This window comes from Nannobrachium achirus (genome assembly GCF_963921795.1).
Source record: "Nannobrachium achirus genome assembly, chromosome: 2".
Lineage (NCBI taxonomy): Eukaryota > Metazoa > Chordata > Actinopteri > Myctophiformes > Myctophidae > Nannobrachium > Nannobrachium achirus.
Genome location: NC_137811.1, coordinates 30,494,605 through 30,519,896, shown reverse-complemented (window position 1 = coordinate 30,519,896; position 25,292 = coordinate 30,494,605). Strand labels below are relative to the sequence as shown.

Genomic DNA, 25,292 nt, shown 5'->3' with positions numbered 1-25,292 from the left:
TATTCATACCACTTGAACTGTCAATACTTAATAAACTTGATTATTCACTCTGAACTTAATCTGATCTTTTTACCCTCTACACCAAACGTCTCTGCCGAAAAGAGCCGAACTACAAACTCACAACTCCTCGCGATCTGCTATTTTTGGCTAAAGTTCTCCGAATATGGACACCAAGGTTCAAGTGCATGCATATAAAAAAGGAGAAAACATGTTTCTATCACACAAAGATTTGGAGGACCCCCTGTTGAAGACCCCTGGTGTAGAGGGAAAATGAGTGGACCAAGAACAGAGCCAACCCCGGTACAGTTTACTAAGTATAAAGTGATTCATATTTCATTTCAATATTTCATTCTTTCCCCCATCTCTGCTCTCTCTCTGCCTCTGACTTTATCCCACTATTTTATCTTCAAATCAAGTTAATGATTATGCAAATTACTTGAGAGGCTTTCCTTAATCCAAATGACTCCAATGTGTGATATTCAGATGAGAAATAACTAAATATACCATGACTTGCTAAAGTTATTTCAGCATGTTGGTCTGTTTGTCTATTTTTTCACCTATCATTCTCTACTTTTGTCTAATTGAGTTGATTGCAATCATCAACCTTTATTTCCCATTTATTATTGAGATTAACCTTTATTTCACCTTGAGAAGCTTTTCAGAATGACACCAATTTACAATGGTACTGATTTGTAAAAGGCTATTAGAGGTATTGCATACAGTTAGAGCATCATTTTCATGTTTGAACTCTCATAAAGCTGCAATCATGTTAAATGTGTCTATGTCACAGTAGACATTCAGCTGTATTATAACCCCTGGTTAATTCCTGCTTATCACCTCTCTGACATTATTTAAGATTGCTTTCTAAGCTATGCCTAACTTAACTCAAAGTGGTGTTGATGGACAGTGGATTGTATTGCACACTGATCTCATTGGAGATTTTATGTTGTGTATTTTTGTTCTTTTTGTTTTACTCTATTTATACCCTATTCAGTTTATAATTATTCTCACTCTTTGAATTTACTTATCCAGTTATCCATATTTATTTTTTATTTTGAGACACCTTGTTTATGACCTGTGAGTGTGAGTAAAATTCCGAAAAACAAAATAATCAGAACGTGAAAAAAGAAGAAGAATTATCTAGCTCATTTTGATTTTATGTTCAGTGTCTAATGTCCATTCTAAAAACATGTTGCATTGTGAGATAATCCTAAGAAACTGCAATTAACAAATATCTTATATTCAAATGAATGTCTCTTCGATCAAGATGCATTACCATCGCTAAGCATGCCCTGCACGCTTGAGCAGACTGCACGCATGTACGTACGTACTCTAATTTCAGTCCCTATGAGAGTGATGTGTCGGTTTAGCGTAGATCAGATAGGTTCAGACATCAAAGCTCTCAATGTAGGAGTCCAGCAATGGATTTTATTGTGACAGTATTGGGATGTTAGGGAGTTGATCACGGAGAACGCGGACTCTGTCCCACAGGGAGCTGCTTGTGTTGTAAGCCCATTTCATGTAAGGGTCCGTCACTGGCTCAATGCGTTCCACATAGTAAATATTAACATATCCCAGCACCGCGTCTCCTGCTGCCACGACCTGATCTTTGGCTGCCCTATGGAGATGAAAACAATGCACACCATGAGTACACTGTAAAATGCTGAGTGTAATTTACAAATGGATAAATTATAAACTGAGGATTTTACTGTGTATAGGCAGGGAACAAAGAATACAGGAGAATCAGGAACTTTTGTGACGTGGTCTCAGGGGAGAATGTGGCACTTTCAGTGGGCCACATACAAATCTGCATAGTTTTATAATGGGCCCAGTTTCTCAGCTACAAATTGTGCCCAGTTCTCTCACAGAGCCCGGGAAATTGTCACGTGCAAGCATCCGCCTTTGTGCACGTGTTAATGTGTTCAAACACAAATATTTGACGGTGAATCTACAGTATATGAATGAAAGGTAACTGATTTACAGAGAGGTTGTGTCCATACATACCTGGTCCTCTCCACCACCCTCTGCAGTATTCCTGGAGAGACCGATTCCTCCTCACTTGCTGGAGCCGGTGTCTGGGCCAAAAGGGGCCCACATGCTACACACACACACACACACACACACACACACACACACACACACACACACACACACACACACACACACACACACACACACACACACACACACACACACACACAAGTAAACATAGGATTAGTTTAGAATTTGTTTAAACTATGAGACATTCAGAGTATAAAACTGTACATGACATTTAAGTAAATAAGCAAATGATTACGTACATTGTATCAGCAAGAGGGCAACAATGACCAGTTTCTTCTGCATCTGCTGTTACAAATGGGGAAGAGAAACATTGGAAAAAGAATAAATCCAAATACCAAAACCACTTATGTATTATGCAGTGTGGACCATGAACAATGCAAAACAAAGCTAGGTAGACTTATCACCTGTGGATAGCACAACTTAATCGCAAATTAAAACGAGGTCTGCAGGCTAACTGTCAACAATCAACAATTTGCAAATGAAAACGCTACCTAAAATGTGTTACATTTACACAAGAACTCTCACAAAGAACAAGCGAAAGAATGAAAGCACGTTTTACCTTTACCCTGGCTCTAGTCAAGTTGTGAATGAGGTGAGTGTGCAGGCTACTATATATTTGTATTAGGTGACCACAACATTGATCAGATGTGAGGCAGTTCTACGTGTACATCATTGCTGAACGCTCTTTTTGTTTTTATGTGATACCTGACCGCAGGACACTCAACAGGTCATCGAGTACAATGTCAAGTTAACATTAAATAACTGTTGTGCGTCCGTCACTGGCGAAGAGATTTCCTTTACAGGAGTGTTGTTTCACTCATTCCTCTGGGCCTTTGCCCACAATGTGATGTAGGTGTCACGGTAGCCCAGTTCTGGTGAAGGTCGGTTGACGGTACACATTAAAGTGTATTACCCCTTCAGGCCGGGAATACACACTTTTGTGTATTACAGTATGTACAGTATGTACGGTACAGTCATTTTTGAAAAAAAAAATATTTTAAGTTTTTCAGATTTTGTTCTATGAAAGCCAAAGGTGTAAGCGATCAAATAGTGTTGGAATTTTGTTTCTAACTTAACAGCTACAGAGGCTGAGTAATACGTTTTCCAGAAAAACAGTGGGTAATTTTCAAATCGGACTTAGGTCTTTAAGGCTTTATTCAAATCAGACTTAGGCCTAAATGGAAAATGAAATATAATAATAAAATAAAACCGTTTTAAGCCATTCACATTCACACACCAGTGTTGACCTTCCATCTTCTTCTTGGTGGCCAGATTCTTTCATTTAAGATCAGCATTGACTGAGGAGTAACTGTCCAAATGCACTTTGGTTCACATCACAACCCATTTGGCACACCATGATATGTAAACAGGACATTCAGTCAAAGTCTGCAAGTCCTAGCAATTTAGGTGATATGGGCTTTAGTGAAAAACAGCCTAGCAAGCACTTTCTGTGTAGACAGAGTCCACCTACGTACAAATCAATTCAATCTAGCCCTTGAATGAAGAACAAAGTCATGTTGTCCTCTAGCCAATTGATTCTTTGCATCAGTTTCATTGAGAAAATGCACATTCAAAGAGGGGATATTCAAGCTCGGTTTACATTATTCTCTTCATCTACACAGTAAGATTCAGAGCGCAAATTATAAACTCACTTCTGGTCTTGTTGTGTATTGATGTATTGTTAAAAGAGTATTTTGGTGATAATTTACTATTGACAACACTACAAATATTTGAATGAAAATTAGAATCCCATAGGAACTGCATGGCTTCATGTGGATCTTGGACTCCGAGTGGCCATCATTCATCATCTATGACGTACCGCCCTGAATTGTTGCGCAGGTTCTCCAAGATAGCGCCGCCCATGGCTGCTGTGGTGACTACGTGTTGCGTTCTGTCGATTTGAATGCAAAAATGTAGTATGCCAAAGCAAATTCCTATGTGTATTACACAATGGTTAATAAAGAAATCTGAATCTGAATCTGAATCTGAATCCAAGATGCACTACTCCAACATTGGGCAAGGATTCAGCCCGATTCATGCCTTATACATTATAATATGAAAGTTACACATAAAAAAGGGGAAAAAAGAAAAAAAATACTAGATGAAACTATAGCCACTGATTAGTCCAGTGTTTTGTGAGATTAGCCCAAGATTACACAGACAGACAGACAGACAGACAGACAGACAGACAGACAGACAGACAGACAGACAGACAGACAGACAGACAGACAGACAGACAGACAGACAGACAGACAGACAGACAGACAGACAGACAGATCCAATAGACGTCTAGCCTCCTGCTAAAGCCACACTGTAAAAATGATGTAATGAAAACTCTGCATGGCTGCAAAATTAACATTGATACTTGTGATACAGATTGGCTTGTTGCCCTTGCACTTTTCCATGGCTGAACTATGAGTAGTGTGCAAGAAAAAAGTAAATATAAAGATATTTTTGGTTTTTTTTCTGCCTTTATTGATGGAACAGTGAAGATAAACAGTTAACTGGTAGTGGAGTAGGGGTTGACACACAGCCCTGGAATACAAACCAGGATGAGATGTCAGGCATCAATGCGTATGATGCGTCTTAATCACTTGGAGCACCCAACAGAAGAAACTAATTCTGAAATAATTGGTCAGATTGCAACATGCAATTCAAGTTTGGGGTTGATTGAATGTTGCTTTGATATGAGGAGGGTGCCTTCAATGTCTTTTATGCCAAGGACCCTTTATAACTGAGAGAGATGAAGCAGGGATGCCCAATATATTGTATACAATTGTGTTGCAGATTAAAAAAATGAATAGATTTGTGTAAATTAATGTTTTTATTGTGTGTTTTTTTTGTTTACAAATTATTTTCTAATGACTATGTTGGATTCATGTTAATGTGTATTTTCAGACAACCATTTAAATCCTCAATACTTAGTCAACTTGACCTTTGGCTCTGTTCTTGGTCTGCTCTTTTTTCCTACTTCTACACCAAACCTCTTTGCTGGAAATAGCTGATATAATCTCACAACGTGTCATGCTGCTCATCTACAGTATAAGGCCAATAGAGCTGCTATTTTCAAAGGATTTTTATTATACATTTTGAAACCTGTGAAATGGGACATTGTGCACAATGGTACTTTTGGTACTTTAAATACATTTTGATACCAATAATACAATACTCTTGTATTTTTACTCAAATGCAACTTTTACTTGTAATAGTGTATTGCTGTTTTAATACTTTTACTAAAGTAAAACATTAAAAATGTACTTTTTCCACCACTGTAATGAATCAATAAGTGTCAGTTTCATTTGACATCTGAATCAAAGTGATGAACTGACCCCAGTATGATCAGAATATGATAGTTCTACAGTCTGTGACCTGACCCCTGTCTCTGGCTGCTCTCCTGTCAATCACGTCAGGTTTCAGGAAATAGGACAGCTGATGGATCATTAACCGAAGATAAACAGTGACTTTAGTCCATGTCTTGTGAAATATGATTAAAGTAACCATGTTGGCACTTGCCCTTTGGTACATGCTATTGACACAAATAATGATGGTGTTGGTGTAAGACTGTGGCTCAGTTTTTTAAATAACTAATGGTTACTCTCTTTTTTTTAAGATATGTTTTGGGGCTTTTATTCCTATATTGACAGGAAACAGGGACAGAGATAGGGAGTGACTATCTCTGGTCGGGTAAATCTGGTCGGGTCCAGGAATCGAGCCAGCAACCCGCTGCAGGGTACGCAAATGTGGCATGTGGTATGCGCCCGGACCAGTAGGCCAGCGGGCACCCCATGATAACCCTCTTTAATATGTTACCAACCCCAGTATAAACTTGGTTGTTTGATAAACAAACACTGGATGACACAGTCAAGGCAAGAGATTCAGAGACTGATAAGAGTTCCTTTTATGATTCATCTAAAGCAACAACAAAAAAGTGAATCTGAATTCCACATACATCAAATTAGCAAGTCTGTGGTTATGGATAATAGACAAATATTATGTCTTGCTGACTGTAATGTCATAACTTTATGCCAGTTACTCTCAGTTGTACAAAATATTCCAATGCAAACACTTGTACTTTGGAAACAAAACTGACAGAAATATCTGGTCAAGGAAGGGAAAATGCCTGGTCCTTATGATGATAGATGACGAGCCTGGATTCACTGGTTAACCACTTGTTTAAAAGAAAATAGCAGATCTACAAGCTCACAACACATTACTGTGAGTTTGTAGACATGGAAAATATTGGAATGTTGGAGTTTTAAACATAACTATTAAATAATATAACATAAACTTATTTTTTTCTCTCATGCCCTAAATAGGGATGACATGCCCAAAATGGGGAAGCCATGTTCCAAGTGCTTAATATAATATTGTATCTAATATATCTTATGATATTCACACTTTAAAAGATGTGGAGGTCTGGAGTGGAGGAACAAATGGCACCCACAAGAGAAATCATTATTACTGCAGAGTCTATTTCTACTGGCTTAAATATAAAATTGCATGTATCAGGTGGCTTTTTTCACATTTCTAAAGCCTTCTTAACTTCTTGACATTAACTTTCTATCCAGTAATTTAATTTAAAATCTTTACTTAATAGACCATTCCCACTTTTTTAAAGGCAGTTCACTTGAATTATTAATTATTAAAGTTAGCAGTTTTCATTTTCTTTAGATACTCCCTATATTAAAACTATGAAATTAAAACTTCACAACTTGACATTAAGGGCCCTATTTTCGTCCATGCTAAACCCTAAGCCCTAAAATTCTTTGCCATTTTTTGCTATTTAAAAAAACAAGTTTAGGGGTTCAGGTTTTAGCATGGACAAAAATAGGGCCCCAGATGTCAAGTTTTAATCTCAACATTTAAATTCTAAAAGAAGAAATGTATCCTATACTGATGTTGGAAAGTTGTAATTATATTTACATAGCTGAATAGGCTCAAGATTTTATACAGATGTCACTGATTATATGCCTAAACTTTTAATAATAATATTAACGAAAAAACCTTTACATTTTAAATGTGCCCAACCATGAAAGCATGTATCATTATTGACAATAGTAATGTCAAACATAAAGAAGAACATTCATTTACTTTATTTATTTTGTGGCCATGCTTTTTTTCTTTAGTTAGTTTATGAAGCTCTAAATACTGATATTGTCTCACTATCCAACCTGGAAAAGCATCAATACCCACAGAGATATATAAAAAAATGACTTTATTGTATTATTGCACTTCACATTGCTCACATTCATGCATTTCAAAAAAAAAAATTTTAAGGGCGTCTTCACAGAAAGTGGGAAAAACTCCAGTCTTTGGGAGTTCAGGTAAGGACGAGAGGTCAGGACCGGGGTCCAGTGCAGGACTACAGCAGACTACTTCTTGTTGCCAAGGCCATCAAAAGTAGTCTTCACCTTTGCAAACTGTTCACTGAACCAACTCCTGACGAGAAGAGAACATAGGTATAGTTAGTTATGAAAAGGTGTTGCAAATGTTATGTCTTGTTCTTTCTTTATATAAGTGTCCGTGTACTGTACCCACCTGACACTTGTTGCAGTTTCGCTGGTGTGGATCTTTTCAAATGCATCCTTGGTCTTATCTGCCAGATTCGAGGTCAACTCAGTCACTGAGGCACCAAACTCAGCCAGACGCTGCTCCACTGTCTTCTCCTCCTCCTGGGCTCCTGTGGGGATAGGACCAAACAACTTTATTTAAGATTAAATTAAAAGGGTGGAACTTCTCGTTTTTCTTATCGTTTTGACAGATTTCATGTTTCTTTCAATTAAAACCTCAGGTAGCCTATAGCTAATGAAACAATGCACAGAGGTGGGGAAAAACATTTAAAATAGCCAAGAATTAATATGATTACCTGTTTGAGCGGCAAAAGCCAGCAGCAGCACGGTAATAGCAAGGAACAGCTTCATCTTCACTGTGCTGTATAGAGACAGAATAATAGGATTACAAACTGGGTATGTAACCTACATAGTAGGCATAAAGTTAGTTGTAGCCTAATTAGGTTAGCAACGAGCGCCCTCGTGTGTCGGGCGACCGTCAGCACAGCTGGCCTTAAATTATGTGGATTTGCAGGATAAACTTTTGCCAACATGCATGCAAACGGTAAGTGTGTGTGTTTACCGCAGCCTCGATCCATAAACACTGCAGATCTGCGATGAATCAAATCTAATCTATGACAAATTAATGTTTTCATGAGGATTTTCTCACCATAGGCCTATGGGGTAATTAATTGCTGTTACTGAAGTTTTTTTGTTTTGTTTTAAATATATATTTATATATATATTTTTTTACATGTAGGCAAATTAAGTTTGTTTTGCAATAAGCTCCGATCTTTGTTATATAGTGCAGAAATAGATCTGGGTCATCTGTGTCTGGCTGAAAAAAAGCAAGCTCATGAGCACAGCTGGTTTTGTTGAAATAACCTCTATGAATAGAAAATCTTACCTGGTGTTCTGTCTCAGAGAAAAGTACACCGACTGTGTTTGAGCTTCTAACGGCTCTGCTCTTTATAGGCCTTTCCCCCGGTGACGTGAAAGCATTGCAGCAAAACAATGTTGACCCATAGGTCTACTGACCTCCAAGTTGTTTAGATGCGAATAACCAAAGTCTATGCTCTGTTGTTAACACCGATGATATCTACATAAAAGATTAGGCTGTATGCAAGACTATTGTTTCTGTTTGGCTGCAGGCAGTGCTGTAAAATGTAGGCTACTTAAACTTTTTACTTAAGTAAAAGTATCAATACTGCAATGTAGATATACTCTGTTACAAGTAAAAGTCTGGATTTCTACATTTACTTGAGTAAAAGTATAAAAGTACTCATTATGCAGAATGTCCCATTTCAAGTTTTCAAATGAAAATAGCAGATCTACAAGCTCACAATGCATCGCATCACTCGCGATGCAATGTGAGCTTGTAAATCGTCTGTTTTCAAATTGACAAAATGTATATATGGCTGAAGTTGTTAATGTATGTTTTCATTGTTTGGTAATAATAGGCCTAATCCAAATCTACAACTATAGCAAATAAAGTTTTCAAATAAATGCATTGGAGTAAAAGTATAGCCAACAATGTTTGGCTCTGAGATGTAGTGGAGTAGAAGTAAAAGTATTGGAAATTGGAAATACTCAAGTAAAGTAGGCTACAAATACCTCAACATTTTACTTACTGGCTGCAGGTGTCTGTTATCAAATTGCCTTTGATATCAATCCGTATTTATTCCAGGTCAGCAGCAGTCATATCATCTGATTTGGGTGAACAGGAAAAGTGATGTGGAAGAAGATGAAGCTCAGAGTCCAGCCCAGCTGATTAGGCCTAGCCTTCGTGTGAACCACATAGCGGTACAACACTGGTCATCATGATTTATCAGACATTATATTTATCTGTGGTTGACCCCTTTGGACCCGAAGTACACCCAGCAGTTATTGAAGGTGTCCAGAGACAGACATCAATATGTCTGTACTCTGTAGTGTACACAGACACATGTATCCGTGGCAAAGACTTGTCTTGTCCGCGGCAAATTTAAAGATTTTCTCTTTTTTTTTTACACACCATTATAATATTCTTATTTTGACTAAGCTTCCAGCCTATATTAGCCTACTGAATATCAAGCCTCCAGGTTTTCTTCAGAATATGTATGACACTAATACTATGGCATATTAGGACTATACTAGTGGTTCTCAAAATGTTTTATTTGCAACAAGGGCCCAATTCACTCTGAGATTGTACACAGTTCCATTTGGTTCCCTCAGAGTTACAAGCCTGTAATGGTCATTCAGGGCTAGCTCTTTATGTGTTTCTGGTTAATATTATTGTCCATTCATTTTGTATGTCCGTGGCAAAAATGGAATCTGACAAAGATTTCCACCGCACAGCGATAGTCCCTGACTCAGACAGCTGTCATCCACCAGGAGTTTGCAATTGTTCAACCCAGATTCAGCACTAACATGCTGCACTGGGTTGAATTCGTTCTACTGTTATGCCACCAAAATATCCCCTATCAAAAAGCCATCAAAAAGTGTTGTCCTTTTAGCATCATTGTATAACCGTAGCCTACTGCTTTGCTTTTTGCAAACTGTTAATAAAGTATCCAATAAATCAATGTTTTTCATGTCTGCATTTACTGGGAGAATGGAGACAGGAGTCTGCCACAATGAGCCTGGTGCAGGCCTTTTGACAGCAGCCATTTTGACAGGGAATATTAATAAACCGTTAGATTCCATCGCTCAATCGCTTCAAGGAACAGTGGTTCTTTACTGGCCTTGCATTTATCTCTATTAAATCATGCAAGGGTAATGAATTATATGGGCTCATATTTGAGACTGCTTACAGCCAGCTCTGTTGCTTATTGCTTTCCACTTGTGCAATTTTATGGTGTGATGGTGTGATTTCACAATGTAGTTATCAAAGGTTAAATTAATTTTTGCACAAACTGATTGCCTCTGCGTTGAATTAATTAAAACATATAAATGTTTCGGTCAAAGGGACCTTCCTCAACATAACCCAACCGAGTGACTGTGCTGAAATGCAGACCATAATAATTCCAAGATTCCACTGTTGTGTAGGAAGTGTGTCCATACACTCACAAACATACAACAGTTCTCCCATTAATGAATTTTCAGTTATGTTTTCCGAGAAAAGTGTGATAAAATGAGGACAGAGATTTGATCTAAAATACAACACCTTAACATGCCAGTCAGACAGTGAATCACATCCAGGCTATACGTTGTTTGAGAACATGCTCAGTCAATCACACTGTCATGCAATTTCCGTTTACATTTGACAGATTTTTCCTTTTGGGCAACACAGCTCTTGTACAAAAGCAATGGCTCAGCCAACATCTGCATTCTGCACCAGCATGTCCTATCTATAATGTATTCATGCAGCCTTTTTGATATTTGTGTAATGTGGTTTCATTGCAACATTGCAGCCCTCTCTCGCTATCTCTCATCCAGATCTGTGGGGTTTGATTGGATGTGTGCGGTGCATGTTCTGTATCTGTAACCATGAAATAAGAGTCAAAGGTTAAGCTCTTAATCAGAAGTTCCAGTCCAGCAAAGGCCTCGGCAGTCTCCTTCCTTAGCCTGTAGCTAGGCCTATTCGATGCATCAAATAGTAGATTCCTTTTGGCACTTATTTGCACAACAAACTGACATTTGCCCTTGTAGCTCAATTCATGATGACTGTTATGTTTATAGTAATCCGAAAAATAGGGGAAATGAGTCAGACAGAACAGCATGTGATCTGTCTTTTAAGTCAGCGCACAGCAGAGGGCTGCAGGTCAGTACAGTTGTTTGAACTGAAGTTACCTCTTATTACAACAGGGAGAGGTGAGGCCATTTTGCCTATTTGAACAGACAAAAGTGTTTAAATTCCCAATATCTTTTATTACACACCTAGAAATCTGCATGCCCATTGGTGGGTGCACGGCCCTATACAGTTAGAGGCTGGTGTTTTGACGCATAAGCCTATATGTTTATCATTGAGCTGCATTAGCATCACACCACTTGTCACTCTCATGTTAATCTCTCAAGAACAGATTAAGTGCTTCTCAACAAATGAAAAGGAACAAAACAGAGAGCGTGTTGTTTTTCCCTTTTCTTTGACGATGGTTCCCAGATTGCTCTCCTGTTAACTGGGGAAGCATCTGCATTTCCTTTGTCCACAGGAGAGGAGGACAGTGGAGTGGCATGAAAATGGGGATCAAATGCATTAGCATGTGTGCACATAGCCTAAGCTCCTCTTGAATAGTAATATGGGATGGTGTCGTGCCTATGGGGTGTGAAAGTACATGTAATTACCTGCAACCAATTCACAATAACAAGCTTAAAAAGCTGTTTTTGTCTTTGCCAAGGCTGGAGGGCCCCTGTGGTGATGAGTTGCATGTCAGCTAGGAGGAGGCAGGAGGAGGGGGGGTTATAGAAGGTAATCTCTGCAGGGGTGTTTTTAGGGGTTACTAGCGGTTGTGGGCTAGTTAGCACCTGCTAGCCTGCTGGGACTTTTGGATTTGAGTTGGAGACACCCTAGGGCGCGTGATTCCTAAACCCACCAGGCTTGAGTTAAGACCCGCCTCGCGGAAACGCGAGGACTTCCAGGAGTGGCTGAAATCCCTGCCTGACACATGGAGGGTGGATAAAGTCAGAGGCATGAAGACTTGTACTTGAGAAAAGCCTGCATTTGCACAATGCACAGCTATTAATTTCTCACTACAGTGCTCAAAATAAACTGTGCTAAAAAAAAACTTGAAACTGACTTAATTGTAGGCCTACTGTGCTTAATAAAGGGAAAACTTTGTAACTTTGCTAAAGAGAAAAACGTAATGAGAAAGCTATTCATTTGTCACTACTGTGCTCAAAATAAAAACTCTTACTGATTATCAGTTAAATTGTTATGGTTTGGATATGGCTTTGGGCGTATTATGCTGCGTGTATTATTGTAATGGACCAGTAGGTACTGGTGGGTTTAGGAATCACGCCCCTAGGGCCACCAGACTATGGATAATGCAGACTGGCAGAATGCCTGCGGTGTTCATGTTCTCAATAAATAAGGCCAAATCTCTGGAGCAGCGGAGAACCTTTTTGAGGGGGAGTTGCAGAGATAAATACTGTTTTTCACTAAAGTATAGGAACAAAGCAGAAATCATCGCTTAGTCACCCGTTTGGTCGTTGGCAATGAACTTTAGCACATATATTACAACATATAAACAAGTTTTGCAAGTGCGAGTTAGATGATGAGCCTTTCCCACTGCAGTGGGAGGCAGTGATTGTGATTTACACGAAACGATGTGAAGGTTGCGTGGAAAAGTACAGAAACATGTGTTTCTTTGTAACCCTGATGCAACCTGTTATTATTATTTCTTTATTCCCTGTTCCTCTCTACTGAAGCATTATCCAAATTACTCATATCGCTTGATCACATCTACCAGATTTGTCAGTAAAATTAATATCAAAACAGGTGGCAGTTTGCTCTGTCTTGATCAGGCCTGGAATTTTGTCATTTTAGGGCCACCTGTCCATTTTTTTGAGGGCACAAAGGCCAAATGCCAGGGCAGGAAGGCCATCAAATAAAACAAGATGTTAGTCCATTGAAAGAATTTGTTGAATTTAAGGGTTAGGGATAATAACCTAATCTGCAGTGAAACTGTTAAATGGTTATAAATGATGGTATTTACAATCTGATCCATGCTCAGCCCTGCACCAATCAAAGTCACTGGATTGGTCTAAAGATGGGGACTCTGGGGAGTTACTGTAAGATTTCAGAATCTCAACAAAAGACACTGGTGTCTACATGACAAGAAAGAGACACCGGTGTCTACTGTCTACATATTGACAAGAAAGAGACAGGAGAAAGTGGTTCAGTCACCTGAGGCATTAAGGCCACTGTGGATTTAGGTCATACCATTGGTTTGAGGGGTACAAGGCCAAATTGAGGGGCAACTGGGGCCATGGCCTTCATGGCCTCCATGAAATTCCTGCCCTGCTCTTGATACATTTGCTACTCCTATGTGTGAGACAATTCTTGTTTATTCAATGTCTTCTTACAAAAAGACAACACAGCTGCCTCATTACACAGCGAGGACAAGAGTGTAGAGGTCAGAGGAGGAAAGAGGGTGAAACAAGAGACAAATAGTGTCCCCTGCTGGTCTCCACTCTGCACTTCAAAAGAACAACCATACTGGGTTATGTGCACAACTTATTTTCAACTTTTGTTTTTAATCCACCAGGGACCAATTGTGGATAAAGTACTCAAATGTTTTACTTATATATACAGTACCAAAAGTAAAAGTACTCATTATGCAGAATGTCCCATTTTAATTTAAAGTAATACAAATCTTTTGATAGCAGATAAGCTCACAGCCCTATGACAAGTTTTTAGCAATAGCCAAAGTATAAAATAAGTTGGGTAGCCATAGCTGAATGGGTACGGAGAGCATGCATGCCAGGTTTGAACCCTGCTAATGTGTTGAGGTGTTCCTGAGCAACACACATAACCCCCACGGCTGCTCCCCGTGCACTCACTTGAGAAGCACTCAACTGGGTGAAGCAGAATACTCGGATGAAATACTGTAGGTCTATTTAGTTATTATAGGGTTTAAGTAACAGCAAATGCAGAATTATCTTGGTTTAATAATAATCTTTGTATATATTTATCAGGCTTGATTTATGTTTGTTTTGTTTCATGAATGTGTTATTTTCCATGCTTACTGTCCATTCAAATGCAGTTATCTCTATGTGCAAGCACATGCACCCCACAGTGATGGCGTGCACATGTACCGTATCTGAAGGGCAAGGCACACTTCTTGCTCAATTTTGCAAACATTACTGTAATGTCTCGCATTTTGCTCACCCTTCCAAATGCATGCATGTAGGGGTGCAACAATTATTCTGTTTTAAAAAAAAGATTTTGACAAAATAATAAATTTAAAACAATACGGAAAATAATGGATCCAGCTCATGCTTGTGAGCTATTTTTGCCCGTCACCATTGTACAACAAAATATTAAATAGGGCTTAAGTGCAGACTAATCGATCTAGCTGATTATAATATATATTAGAACCTTTTAATGTTTTTATATATACATATAAAAAATGCACATCTCCATTATTCGAACAATACAAAAAGTAATCAATAGATTATTTGTTGAGAAAATAATGGATAGTTGCAGCCTTACATGCATGCGGGCACATTTTTGCTTTCGTTCTGGGTTTATAGGCTACATTTAGGTGTGTCTCCAACACAGAACAGAACATTCAAAGCCTGCAGCAATCAAAAGCGTGGAATGTGGGTGCAAGTTAAGACAAGATCGGAGATAGAGACTCTCCATCTCTGTTTTATTCCACTGCCCTCGATAGAGAGAGAGAGAGAGAGAGAGAGAGAGAGAGAGAGAGAGAGAGAGAGAGAGAGAGAGAGAGAGAAAGGGGGGGGGGGTTAATGGAGATGAAACGGTCGGTGGGGGTGTATGGAAAAATAATGGTAATTAGAGCGCTGTGTTGTGCAGAAGTGTTTCAACAGAGGCCTAGGTAAAACTACTTTATATAAACAAACTCTTCAGTCTAATCATCGTATCATTTTCCAGCTGTGATAAAGAACATCTTACAGAAAGAATGAAATTGTACTTCTGGACATTTTATCCAAAAGTTTTGTCTCACTTCAGTAAAATGTCTAAAGAGTAACAGAGCAAAGCCTTTGTACACCAACCATTGTTGAAACTGGAATCCCATCTTGAATAATAGATCACTATTAAATATTTGATAAGAGAATCAGACACTGACAGAGGACCTCTTCTTTTGGGTTATTTTATTTATTCACTCAGTGCTGTTTAGCACACTGCATCTTATGCAGTAATAGATGGATAGTGGGCATGTTACATTGTGAAACACTCAGGTCAAAATGGAACACAGACAGGCAGCATTAAGGCTTGTTTACTGATTGTCAATAAGTCACATTATATTACACTGAATCATGACACATATAAAGCACAACATAGCAGGTGTAAATACAGAGCCAATACAGCAAGGCACCTCAGTGGTTCAATATCACTTCTAGACACTCACACGCAATGTGCTGACTAGTTGACAACATTCAGTGCATTGAAATTCAATTACAAAATTGCACATGGGAATCGGTGGCTATTGAGCTCAAGCACAAAGTACAGTTTCTGTTTGTCAACTTGCAATGCAGCAAACCAATGACACAGATTAGCTGCACAGTGTGCGGGGGGTGCGGAGTAGACAAGCAAAGCAGATTAAACACTGGTTTTACTGTTTACGTAAGAAAGCCTGTTATCGAAGATGAGGCGTTTTTGGTCATAAGGCGCAATGGTCAGGAAATAGTGATAACAGTGATGAAACAGAAGACTTCCCATGTTCCTCTCATGCTTTGTGAAAAAGTGTCATGCAACATGGCGCTTTGAGAATGCAACATTTTTACAAGCACCATGCCCCACAACACTCTTTCGACGAAGCATATTCCATTAACTCTCCTCCTTCCTCCTCTCTTTTGTGGTTTAAGGTAGTGCTCCACACATATTGCCTCTTCCCGCTAAAATGGCAGACCACCAACTAGCCACAAACCCTTTGGAAAACCCAAGTCTCTGTGCGCTTTAAACACTCTCCTTGACCTTGTCCACGACGGTCTGGACATGCTCGCGGATCTTGCTGGCGTAGGGCTGGAGCATCTCGGTCAGCTCATCGATCTTGGCCTCCAAGGCGATGCGCAGGTCCTGGGCGGTGGACTCCAGCTGACCCTTCAGGCCCTCGGCCTGGGTCTCCAGCTGCTGACCCAGGTCTGTGGCCTGGTTCTTCAACAGAGTGGTGATGGAGCCCAGCTTCTCCGCCGCGCTCTCCTGGGCCTGGTTGACGATGGGCTCCACACGCTCCTTCACCATGTCCATGTTCTGAGAGGCGCGGGACTGGACCTCGCCCATGTAAGTGGTCACAGTGCTGGACATGGGAAGATGAGAAAAGTAAGGGGTTTAGTTCACAGAGTGAAGAGAAACCTCTCGTCCAGAATGCCGCCATCCTTGTTGTTAGCTTAGGTTGGTTTTGAAAATCAACCCATTTAAACCTGATTCTAAAAATGTCTTCTAAATCCTAATGGTGAAAAACCTATGTTTCTATATAATATCAGTAATGCTCAATTGCTCAAACATTTTAATGTCAAGGACCCCTGGAATAATATGTATTTGACCACGGACCCCCATCTCAAAAAATGTTGTTCTAGGGACCCTGAGAAAGAAAGATTTGAGTTTCAAATCTGACACAGATGCGTTCCAGGACCGTCTAAATGTCTAAATGTCCAAATCTTACTTGCGGATCTCCTCTGTGTCCTTGTTCAGGCGCTTCTTCAGCTTGCGGGTGTAGGTGTTGACGCTGGTGCGGACGTTGTCGGCGTTCTGGTCCATCATGGCCTTGAGCTCGCCCAGGTACTGGGTGCTGCGCTCCTTGGCGTCGTTCATGTCGTTCTGCAGTCTGTCGGACAGCAGCTGGAGGTCCTGGCCCAGCTGCCCGGCGGTGTCCTGGGTGTAAGGGCCCAGCTTGGCCTCCACGTCGGCTCTGTACGTGTTCAGCTCTGCCATGGTGTCTGCGATCAGGGTCCTGGGAGTAAGGCCACATGATAAGAGGACTAATGAGGTGGATATGGACAACATAAGGACGAAGAATACAAACTGCTAACTCTCTGGCAGACGTTACAGAGTCACAGTGAAAAATAAGAAAAGACATCAAATAGACACAAATACTAATTTATTCCCATTTCCGTTACTCTGGTAAACTCAGGCCGTTAGTGGGGTGTGGTGACTCTATACTGTAGTCACTACAGTATAGATACAGTATAGAGTCACCACACATTGCATTACACTACAGTGTAGTGTAATGCAATGTAATGTATGCACTTGAACTGTATGTCAGCACTGTGTGTTTTGCACTATTCTTTTTTAATTTTATTTCTTTCTGTTTGTCCTGTTGTATGTTATGTAGCAGCCTGCATGTCCATGACAAATTTCCCTCGGGACCCAATAATTAATCTTGAATCTTGAAAAAGAGGGTTGTTATGGTGAGAAGAGAGAAGACATAGCCTATACGGTTCTGTAGAACTGAAGACCCGTTTCTAATTCAAATGAAAATGTACGAATGAGATGTGGAAAACATCTATTTAACTCGGCTAAGCACATTTTTCGGGACAGTTTATCACTCACTCCAGTTCTCTGCTGAACTGAGAGGCCTTGATGGTCTCCAGTGCGCCATCAGCCTTGCTGCTGAGGTCGTTCACATACTGCCAGAAGCGATCCACGTTCTCTTCCCAGAGCACTGGAGAGGCACCAGCCTCCCGCACAGCACGGGCATTGCAGCCTGAGGAAACATGGACATAGAAATGTTCACTGTGTGTTGTTCACACAGTAAGCTTACAAAGAGCAAGATATACATGTATGCAGATGCAGATATACTTTGTTCGTACCTATACACTATGGAATTGATAATTGGACCAAAACAAAAACTTTTACAAACCAATTTAACTTACCAGTGGTGACTGCCAGGGCAAGGATCAGAGCTAGTACAGCCTTCATAGTTGCTTGACAGATAGGTAAGCTACACCTAGAAAACAAAATTGTTTAAAACAATATTCCTCTCCAAATTACCTATTACCAAAACAATACACAAGAATTAAATACATTTCAGAAAGGCAATACATATATATTTTTTTAAAGAATATAACATTATTCAAAATGTTGCATTAGATGTTTTATCAGATACCATTTGCATTGCAAGATCACAATAGCCTACAAGAATAATAATAATTATAGCCTACTTAAAAAAAACTACACCTTTTTACAACAGGCATTAAACAAAGCACAGATTAAGATAGTCCTATAATCCTCCACTGAGAAAATAGATTAAGCAACGAAATGGAAAATTGCATTAAGTAGCTGGTACAAGTGAAGTTAACTTGTAGGCTATAGCCTGTTGTTTCGCTCACCTGAGAAGTAGTTTCCTCCGTGCTGTAGGGACAGATGCCAAGTGTTTTTATAGCGTCCCAGATGGTGATGCGGTGCGCACGTCGCAGGGGGGCGTAGTTCCTCATCGCGCGAGTGTGTGTTGTTTATGGTTTGTGTGCGTGCCGTGGCGTGCATGAGGTGATGATGTTGTTAGTTATGTATGTGAAAGCTCATGGTTTCTTCCACGCTATGTGCCACCGCGACCGCGTCCGAAGTACTCACATTAGATTGAGCAACGTCCCTGTCAACGCAAATAAACACAGTCAGCACATGAATGAGTGTCCTGACAAAACGACTGCTTCGCTCGATTACAGGTCCTTGAATTACCTGCCTCCCCTCCAGTCCATGCAACAAATAAAATAAAGAATAAATGTAGGCCTATGCTTTATAAAAGAGAGCATGTAAATTAGGGTAATCTGAACAGTGTGTAAACTCCTACCTTCCTTTAAAACCGCTCTGAAAAGCGCATGCAGGCTACTCGAAACTGGTAAAAGAAAAAGCCTAACCTTTAATACCTGACCGTTCTATTGTAAATACCATTTATTTTGCATTGTGTGACTGTATTTTTTTAAAATATTTTCTGCATTGTGTATTTTATTTATCTGTCATTGAAATTGAATGTTATTAGCTCAAAAATGGACCACAATTGAAAAAAGCACAAAGGCTTTCTTGAGGTGTTTATCCTTAGTTGACCTTGTACCAGTGAAGGCTACTGTCAGAAACTGTACCTTTTCCTTTGCAAACTTCTAATAATGTCCTCAATCAATCAATCAATCAATCAATCAATCAATCAATCAATCAATCAATCAATCAACATGCATGGTAAATCCTCACAGACCTAAATGTACCCATTTTGTAGCAATTTTGCAGCATCTGTAGAAAGTCTACTCGTATATTCAACCTTAAATGTTACTAAAATATATATGTATTTTATTTTTGTAAATAAAATCAAATATAAAATATGCCTACTACATTTATTTTTTTAAAGGCCCAGAAATAGCCTGCCACTGGGTTACCCGTGACTCATAGTAATAGGCTCAGATATTATTTAAAAAATATATAATGTTCTACTTTCTACATATTATTCCCTTTGAGTAGGCCTTATTCTTAAATCACTCTTTGCCTAATATAATACAAGGACATGTAAATGCCAGAAAAGTTGAAAGACAAACCATTATTGAAACTCAAACCCCATCTTAAATAATACATCACTCACTCTTAAATGTTTGATCAGAGAATCAGACAGTGACAGAGGACCTCTTTTTGTGTGTCATTTTATTTATTCACTGAGTGCTGTTTAGCACACTGCATCCTATGTAGTCAGCGAAACACATAGAGATGGGCAGCGCACCATGGTGAGTGATACAGTGGGCATGTTACATGGTGAAAGAGGTCAGAATGGAACACAAGACATTTACTGATTGTCAAGAAGTCACATAATACACTTATTTCACTTGAATACTGACAAAGATAATACACAACATTGTGTAACTACAGAGCCAATACAGCAAGGCACATCAGTGGATTCAGCGCATTGAAATTCAATGACAAAATTGCACATGGTGTGTGTTTTGGTGTATTGGTCTGAGTAAGAAAGAGTGGATATTCGGCTCAAGAGCAGAACGTTTCAACCCCCAACCTGTCTCTGTCAACACGCAGCAAACCAATGATACAGATTAGCTGCACAGTTGGTCTGTGTGTGTCTGACAGAGCAGGTCAAAACACAAAGCACAAAGCAGATTAAACACAGTAGTGGTTTTACTGTTTACATAAGAAAAGCTGTTATTGAATGTGAGGCATTGTTTTTGGTAATCAGGGGAGATGGTTTGGAAAGATAACAGTGATCAAATAGAAGATGTTCTCATCATCCTCCTTCGTAACTCCCCACAAATGAATATAAGATCAGTAACTCTTAAAAACTCAATTTATGCTTCGGTGTAAAAGTGTTTGTCGACTCTGCAACATTTTGACACTCTCACACCGAAGCATAAATGAGCCTTTAGCTCTCCTCCTTTCTCCTCTCCTTTGGGATTTTAAGGTAGTCAGTGCTACACATTGCCCCTTCCCACTAAAATAGAGGACCACCAACTAGCCAAAAAAAACCTTTGAAAAACCCAAGTCTCTGTGTGTTTTAAGCAGTGGTCTCCTTGACCTTGTCCACAACGGTCTGGACATGCTCGCGGATCTTGGCGGTGGAATGGGCGAGCAACTGGTTCAGCTCATCGATCTTGGTCTCCAAGGCGGTGCGCATGGCCTGGGCGGTGGACTCCAGCTGTTCCTTCAGGCTCTCCGCCTGGGTCTCCAGCTGCTGACCCAGGCCCTCTGCCTGGTTCTTCAGCAGGACGGTGAAGGTGCTCAGCTTCTCGGCGGCAGTGTCGTGGGCCTGGCTGACGTAGGGCTCCACGTGTCCTCTGACCATGTCGATGTTCTGGGAGGTGCGGGACTGGAGCTCGCCCAGGTAAGTGGCCACAGTGCTGGGAGGGAAAAGATAAGATAAGCAAGAAGGTTAGGTCAGATACCAAGAGAAACTGGGCAAAATAATATTGACATATTTGTCAGCTTAGTTTGGTTAAATAAACCGAACCAAACAAAGAAAGAAAGAATAACTAAAAGTGTCTGCCTGCGGTTCAACTTACTTGCGGATCTCCTCGCTGTCCTTGTTCAGGCGTTTCTTCAGCTTGCGGGTGTAGGTTGAGACACGGCCGCGGACATCATCGGTGTTCTGGTCCATCATGGCCTTGAGCTCGCCCAGGTACTGGGTGCTGCGCTCCTTGGCGTCGATCATGTCGTTCTGCAGCCTGTCGGCCAGCAGTTGGAGGTCCTGACCGATCTGCCCGGCGGTGTCCTGGGTGTAGGGAGCCAGCTTGGCCTCCACGTCGGCCTTGTACGTGTTCAGCTCTGCCATGGTGTCTGCGATCAGGGTCCTGGGAATAGCAGAGGCAAGAGAAAGGTCAGGACAAATGGGGGACTATGGACACATTTTAAGCATGAGTAGAACGCAATGAGGTTATGGGGAGAAGATCGAAGCCAGTATGGCTTTATCATTTTGAGACAGTCTATCACTCACTCTAGTTCTCTGCTGATCTGAGAGGTCCTGACGTTCTCCAGAACTCCATCAGCCTTGCCGCTGAGCTCGTTCACATACTGCCAGAAGCGATCCACATTCTCCTCCCAGCGGACTGGAGAGACTGCTTCAGCCTCCCGCACAGCGCGAGCATTGCAGCCTATGGATGGACAAATGTATTTTTAAAGTTTGTAGAAATGTCTCACTATGTGCACACAGTAATATTAAACCAAGATAATGGATAATACATGCAGAGACATATAGCCTACTGTGTGGCATATGAATGATAATTGGTCCAAAATAAACACTATTAAACAAACCAGTTTAACCCACCATTAGGCTAGTCTAGTGCCAACAAAGATGATCTGAACTTTTTGTGTGTTATCATTTTACCCTAAATGTCCTACTGTACCTCTTTGCTGTTTACATTACTGACTAATAAAGTATTCAATAGGCCTATATTCGAATTATGCTTACCAGCAATGACTGCCAGGGCAAGGATCAGAGCTACAGCCTTCATGGTTGTTGGTTGTTTGACAGAGAAGTAGCTTACACCTAGAAAAAAAAGAAAGGGAAAGGGGGACACCGTTATATTAATGATTGATTTCAGACATGCAAAAAATATATGAAAACAAAGAGCAGCCTACATCAGTGGAAATAAGGTAGCCTATAATAGCCTAGTTCACGCAATTTGGCTTTCTGTTACAATTATCATTGCATAAGGTCACAGGCACAGGCCTAGTGCAAAAAAATAAAAGCCATTTAAGTTTAATGATTAACAGATGTGAACGAATTAGGCCTCGTAATAACCCTTCACTGAGAAAATAGATTAAGTAACAGTAACATAGCAAATGGAAAACGGCATTTTTAAGTTAGTAGGCTAGTAGTAGTAGAGAGCATCGGTTTTCCTTGCTTCAGTGCTGAAGGTTCACTCACCTGAGAGAAGTGGTTTGGTCCGTGGCCGTGCTGTTGGAAGGACAGACTCCAAGGCTTTTTATACTGTCCCAGGTGGCGATGCCGTGCGGGGGGAGGGGAGGGGAGGGGGCGGGCGGGTGTCCCACATGCAATCCTCATACTACCGCCATGTATGGTGTTTGTGTAGGCCTATATGCTGATTTGCATGTGAAAGCTCATCCTTTCACGCCGGGTGCCACCGCGGCCTCGTCCGAAGTACTCAAGTAATTTGCATGTAAATCACTATTGAGCAACATCCCTGCATGGCGACGTAAAAATAAACAGCACATGACATAACTTGATATGACTTTTTTTTGTTGCTGTAATTTCGTAGCTTAGGCCTAATACCACATAACCTAGGCTATATTTCTAAGTCAAAGTTTAATAGTTTTTTCTTTTTTCTTTTCTCTCTCTATTTTTGAATTAAGTAGGGTGCCACCTTTGCCATAGCTATGCAAGCCCCCTGCATGCATTTCAATCCAAATTCTACCTCCAAGTTGCCTCCTAACTAAACAGAAAACAGGGACCTGTTGCAGGGCAGCAAAGGTTAAAATGTGATAGGCCTACAGTATATTTTTAATGGGGACATGATATCATATATTCATCAATAGTCAGTGCAATACAGTAGGCCGCCATCAGGGGCATGTTAGGGCCATTGCATGCAGATATGAAGCAGTAGCCCTGCATCTAGTCCAGAATTCATAAGTGAACCCGAAAAGTTGCTATATAAATGCACCATTTACCATTTTACAATAGGGGGGCTTTATAGCTTGCACTGCATCTAGGCTTAACTCTTGAAATGGAACAACCCAAAGGCCTTCAGTGATGTTGGTTAACTTGTCACATACTGTGGACAATATTGACCTGTGTGCTTTTAAACTGTGTCAAAATGGAATTCAAATTATGCAATGCAAGCCCATTCATTCATAGGCCTACAAGATATTTTACAAGAACATTTTCCTGTGAGGCTGCAGCCTATTGTGTGAAATATGAACTAAAACACATGCTTCCAAAGGAACAATGAAACCCAGAAAATCACATTTTCATAATCTGGTTCATGTGAGCATGCTTTTAGATCAGGGGTTTTCAAACCTTTTTAGGCCGTAACCCCCAAAATAAACATAGGCTATATGAACTGGGGACCCCCACTCTGACAAGCATTTAATCTGACTCGGTGCCACAGATAAATAATGTGAAAATAGCAGATCTACATGCTCACAACGCCTCGCAGTGTGAGGCGTTGTGAGCATGTAGATCTGCTATTTTCACAATGTTCACCTCGCTTACATAATATTTGACAGTTTGGGAAAATCCCAGTTGCCCAACGTCCCAGTTGTCCAACATCCCAGTTGTCCAACGTCCGACTGTAATTATTGTCCACGACATTGCAAGCGGTGCGAAGGCCAGCAGACCTTGGTCCTGCTCTTCGCGCCTGAGCGCCGCAGGCGCGAGTGCCTGCGACGAAGCCGTGGTGAATGCAATCGTTATATATATATTTTTTTTTTGGGTAAGCACACGATAAACACATGAATGGGATGAAGATCACTTGCTTTACAGTCTGGTCGCCTTAAATTGTCACTTTATAAATGTGCAGATACCCTGTATACACTTATGTTGGTTTGTTTACCGTTGAGTGAGACAATATTTTTACATTAAGCTAATCATCTGGGGACCCCACTTGGGGTCCCGACGCCAAGTTTGAGAACCACTGTTTTAGATTAATAAGGCAAAAATTATATTTACATATCTAAATATATTGTTGTGAATTTAGTTGACCAACCATGTGGTCCTATAAGTTTCAATCATAGACTGTATAAAAGATATGGACAAAGCGAAGCCATTGGTTTCTATGCAGCGCAAATGACACAATATGGGTCCTTGGCATGGGTGTTGCCATCATAGATTGTAAAGGCACCAGAGGATGCTATTGGCTGCCAACGGTCACGTGCAACCGCAGAGATACATGGGAGAATGTGGTCGGAGCCTCCCGAAATACAGCACACGAAGAAGAACACAGCCGGCTGGTATTAGTTTAGTTGGCCACGCCCCCCCCCCCCCCCCCCGCAACTTTATCGTCAATTTTAAAATAAATGGGACCTTATTTTCACAAAACGCATATAATCGTGATTGAAAGGCAATTTTTAACTAGCAATAGGAACCATAAAGTATTTATGAAAATGTTAATTAAGGTTAGAAAACGAAAGGGGAAAATGAATGGGATCCAATGGAGAACAATTCTTTTTCCGATCGGCCGGGAGGGAAAACAACGCAACTAGCGGCCAATCATAGGAAGTTTTAGTTCCGTATTGGAGTCATTTTAAATCGGCGGAACTATGCCCCTGGTTTCAATCTAGTGGTGAGTGATGTTGCAGTTGAGTTGCAGACACACAGAACAAGATGATACCAGTATCACAGCAGTTCTGAAGTTTATTACACACATAGAGAATATACAGTAGTATTGGACACATGACGTGACCAGAAGATATGAGACAAGTTAAAGAATAGAATGAATAGAACATGCATCTTGTATCATTATGCAGTCTATCCCATTGGTTCACAATCTTTTTAGCTTGAGACCCAAAAAAGTAATTTGTTGTCTCCACGGGTCCCAAAGAAGGCGTTGTGAGCTTGCAGATCTGCTATTTTCACTATTTCTTAAACTTTTTTTAAGGAAAGGTCTATTATCTGTATCTTATCTATCTATCCTTGG

At 40.4% G+C, this 25,292-nt stretch overlaps 2 protein-coding genes across 3 annotated transcripts; both read right to left on the bottom strand.

Moving 5' to 3' along the window:
* Positions 1–7,259: 7,259 nt before the first annotated feature.
* apoc1 (apolipoprotein C-I) lies at positions 7,260–9,409 on the bottom strand. Of its 2 annotated transcripts, none has more exons than XM_080720320.1 (4): positions 9,242–9,409; positions 7,928–7,992; positions 7,600–7,741; positions 7,260–7,500 (listed from the first exon to the last, which is right to left on the bottom strand). In XM_080720320.1, exons 2-4 carry the CDS (start codon positions 7,980–7,982, stop codon positions 7,434–7,436), a joined length of 264 nt encoding a protein of 87 aa, XP_080576446.1. In that variant the 5' UTR covers positions 7,983–7,992; positions 9,242–9,409; the 3' UTR covers positions 7,260–7,433. The 2 variants fall into 2 exon arrangements, with proteins under 2 accessions (XP_080576446.1, XP_080576445.1); XM_080720319.1 differs by lacking the exon at positions 9,242–9,409 and adding an exon at positions 8,518–8,610.
* Positions 9,410–15,353: 5,944 nt separating this feature from the next.
* On the bottom strand, positions 15,354–22,606 carry LOC308297651 (uncharacterized protein). Its single transcript, XM_080741170.1, has 10 exons — positions 22,565–22,606; positions 22,106–22,183; positions 21,632–21,788; positions 21,201–21,488; positions 20,702–21,038; positions 18,546–18,586; positions 18,090–18,163; positions 17,767–17,920; positions 16,880–17,167; positions 15,354–16,513 (listed from the first exon to the last, which is right to left on the bottom strand). The coding sequence occupies exons 2-10, from the start codon at positions 22,146–22,148 to the stop codon at positions 16,174–16,176; spliced, it is 1,722 nt and encodes a 573-aa protein (XP_080597296.1). The 5' UTR covers positions 22,149–22,183; positions 22,565–22,606; the 3' UTR covers positions 15,354–16,173.
* Between the last annotated feature and the right edge of the window lie 2,686 nt (positions 22,607–25,292).

Bases quoted from the DNA above. Each gene is read 5' to 3' on its own strand.
- apoc1 (XM_080720320.1), bottom strand. From the start codon at position 7,982: ATGAAGCTGTTCCTTGCTATTACCGTGCTGCTGCTGGCTTTTGCCGCT. The intron at 7,742-7,927 runs GTAATCATATTA...CTATCCCCACAG, and splicing joins GGCTTTTGCCGCTCAAACAG to GAGCCCAGGAGGAGGAGAAG. The intron at 7,501-7,599 runs GTGGGTACAGTA...TCTTCTCGTCAG, and splicing joins GAAACTGCAACAAGTGTCAG to GAGTTGGTTCAGTGAACAGT.
- LOC308297651 (XM_080741170.1), bottom strand. From the start codon at position 22,148: ATGAAGGCTGTAGCTCTGATCCTTGCCCTGGCAGTCATTGCTG. The intron at 21,789-22,105 runs GTAAGCATAATT...GTCCATCCATAG, and splicing joins TGCCCTGGCAGTCATTGCTG to GCTGCAATGCTCGCGCTGTG. The intron at 17,168-17,766 runs GTGAGTGATAAA...CCTTACTCCCAG, and splicing joins CAGTTCAGCAGAGAACTGGA to GACCCTGATCGCAGACACCA.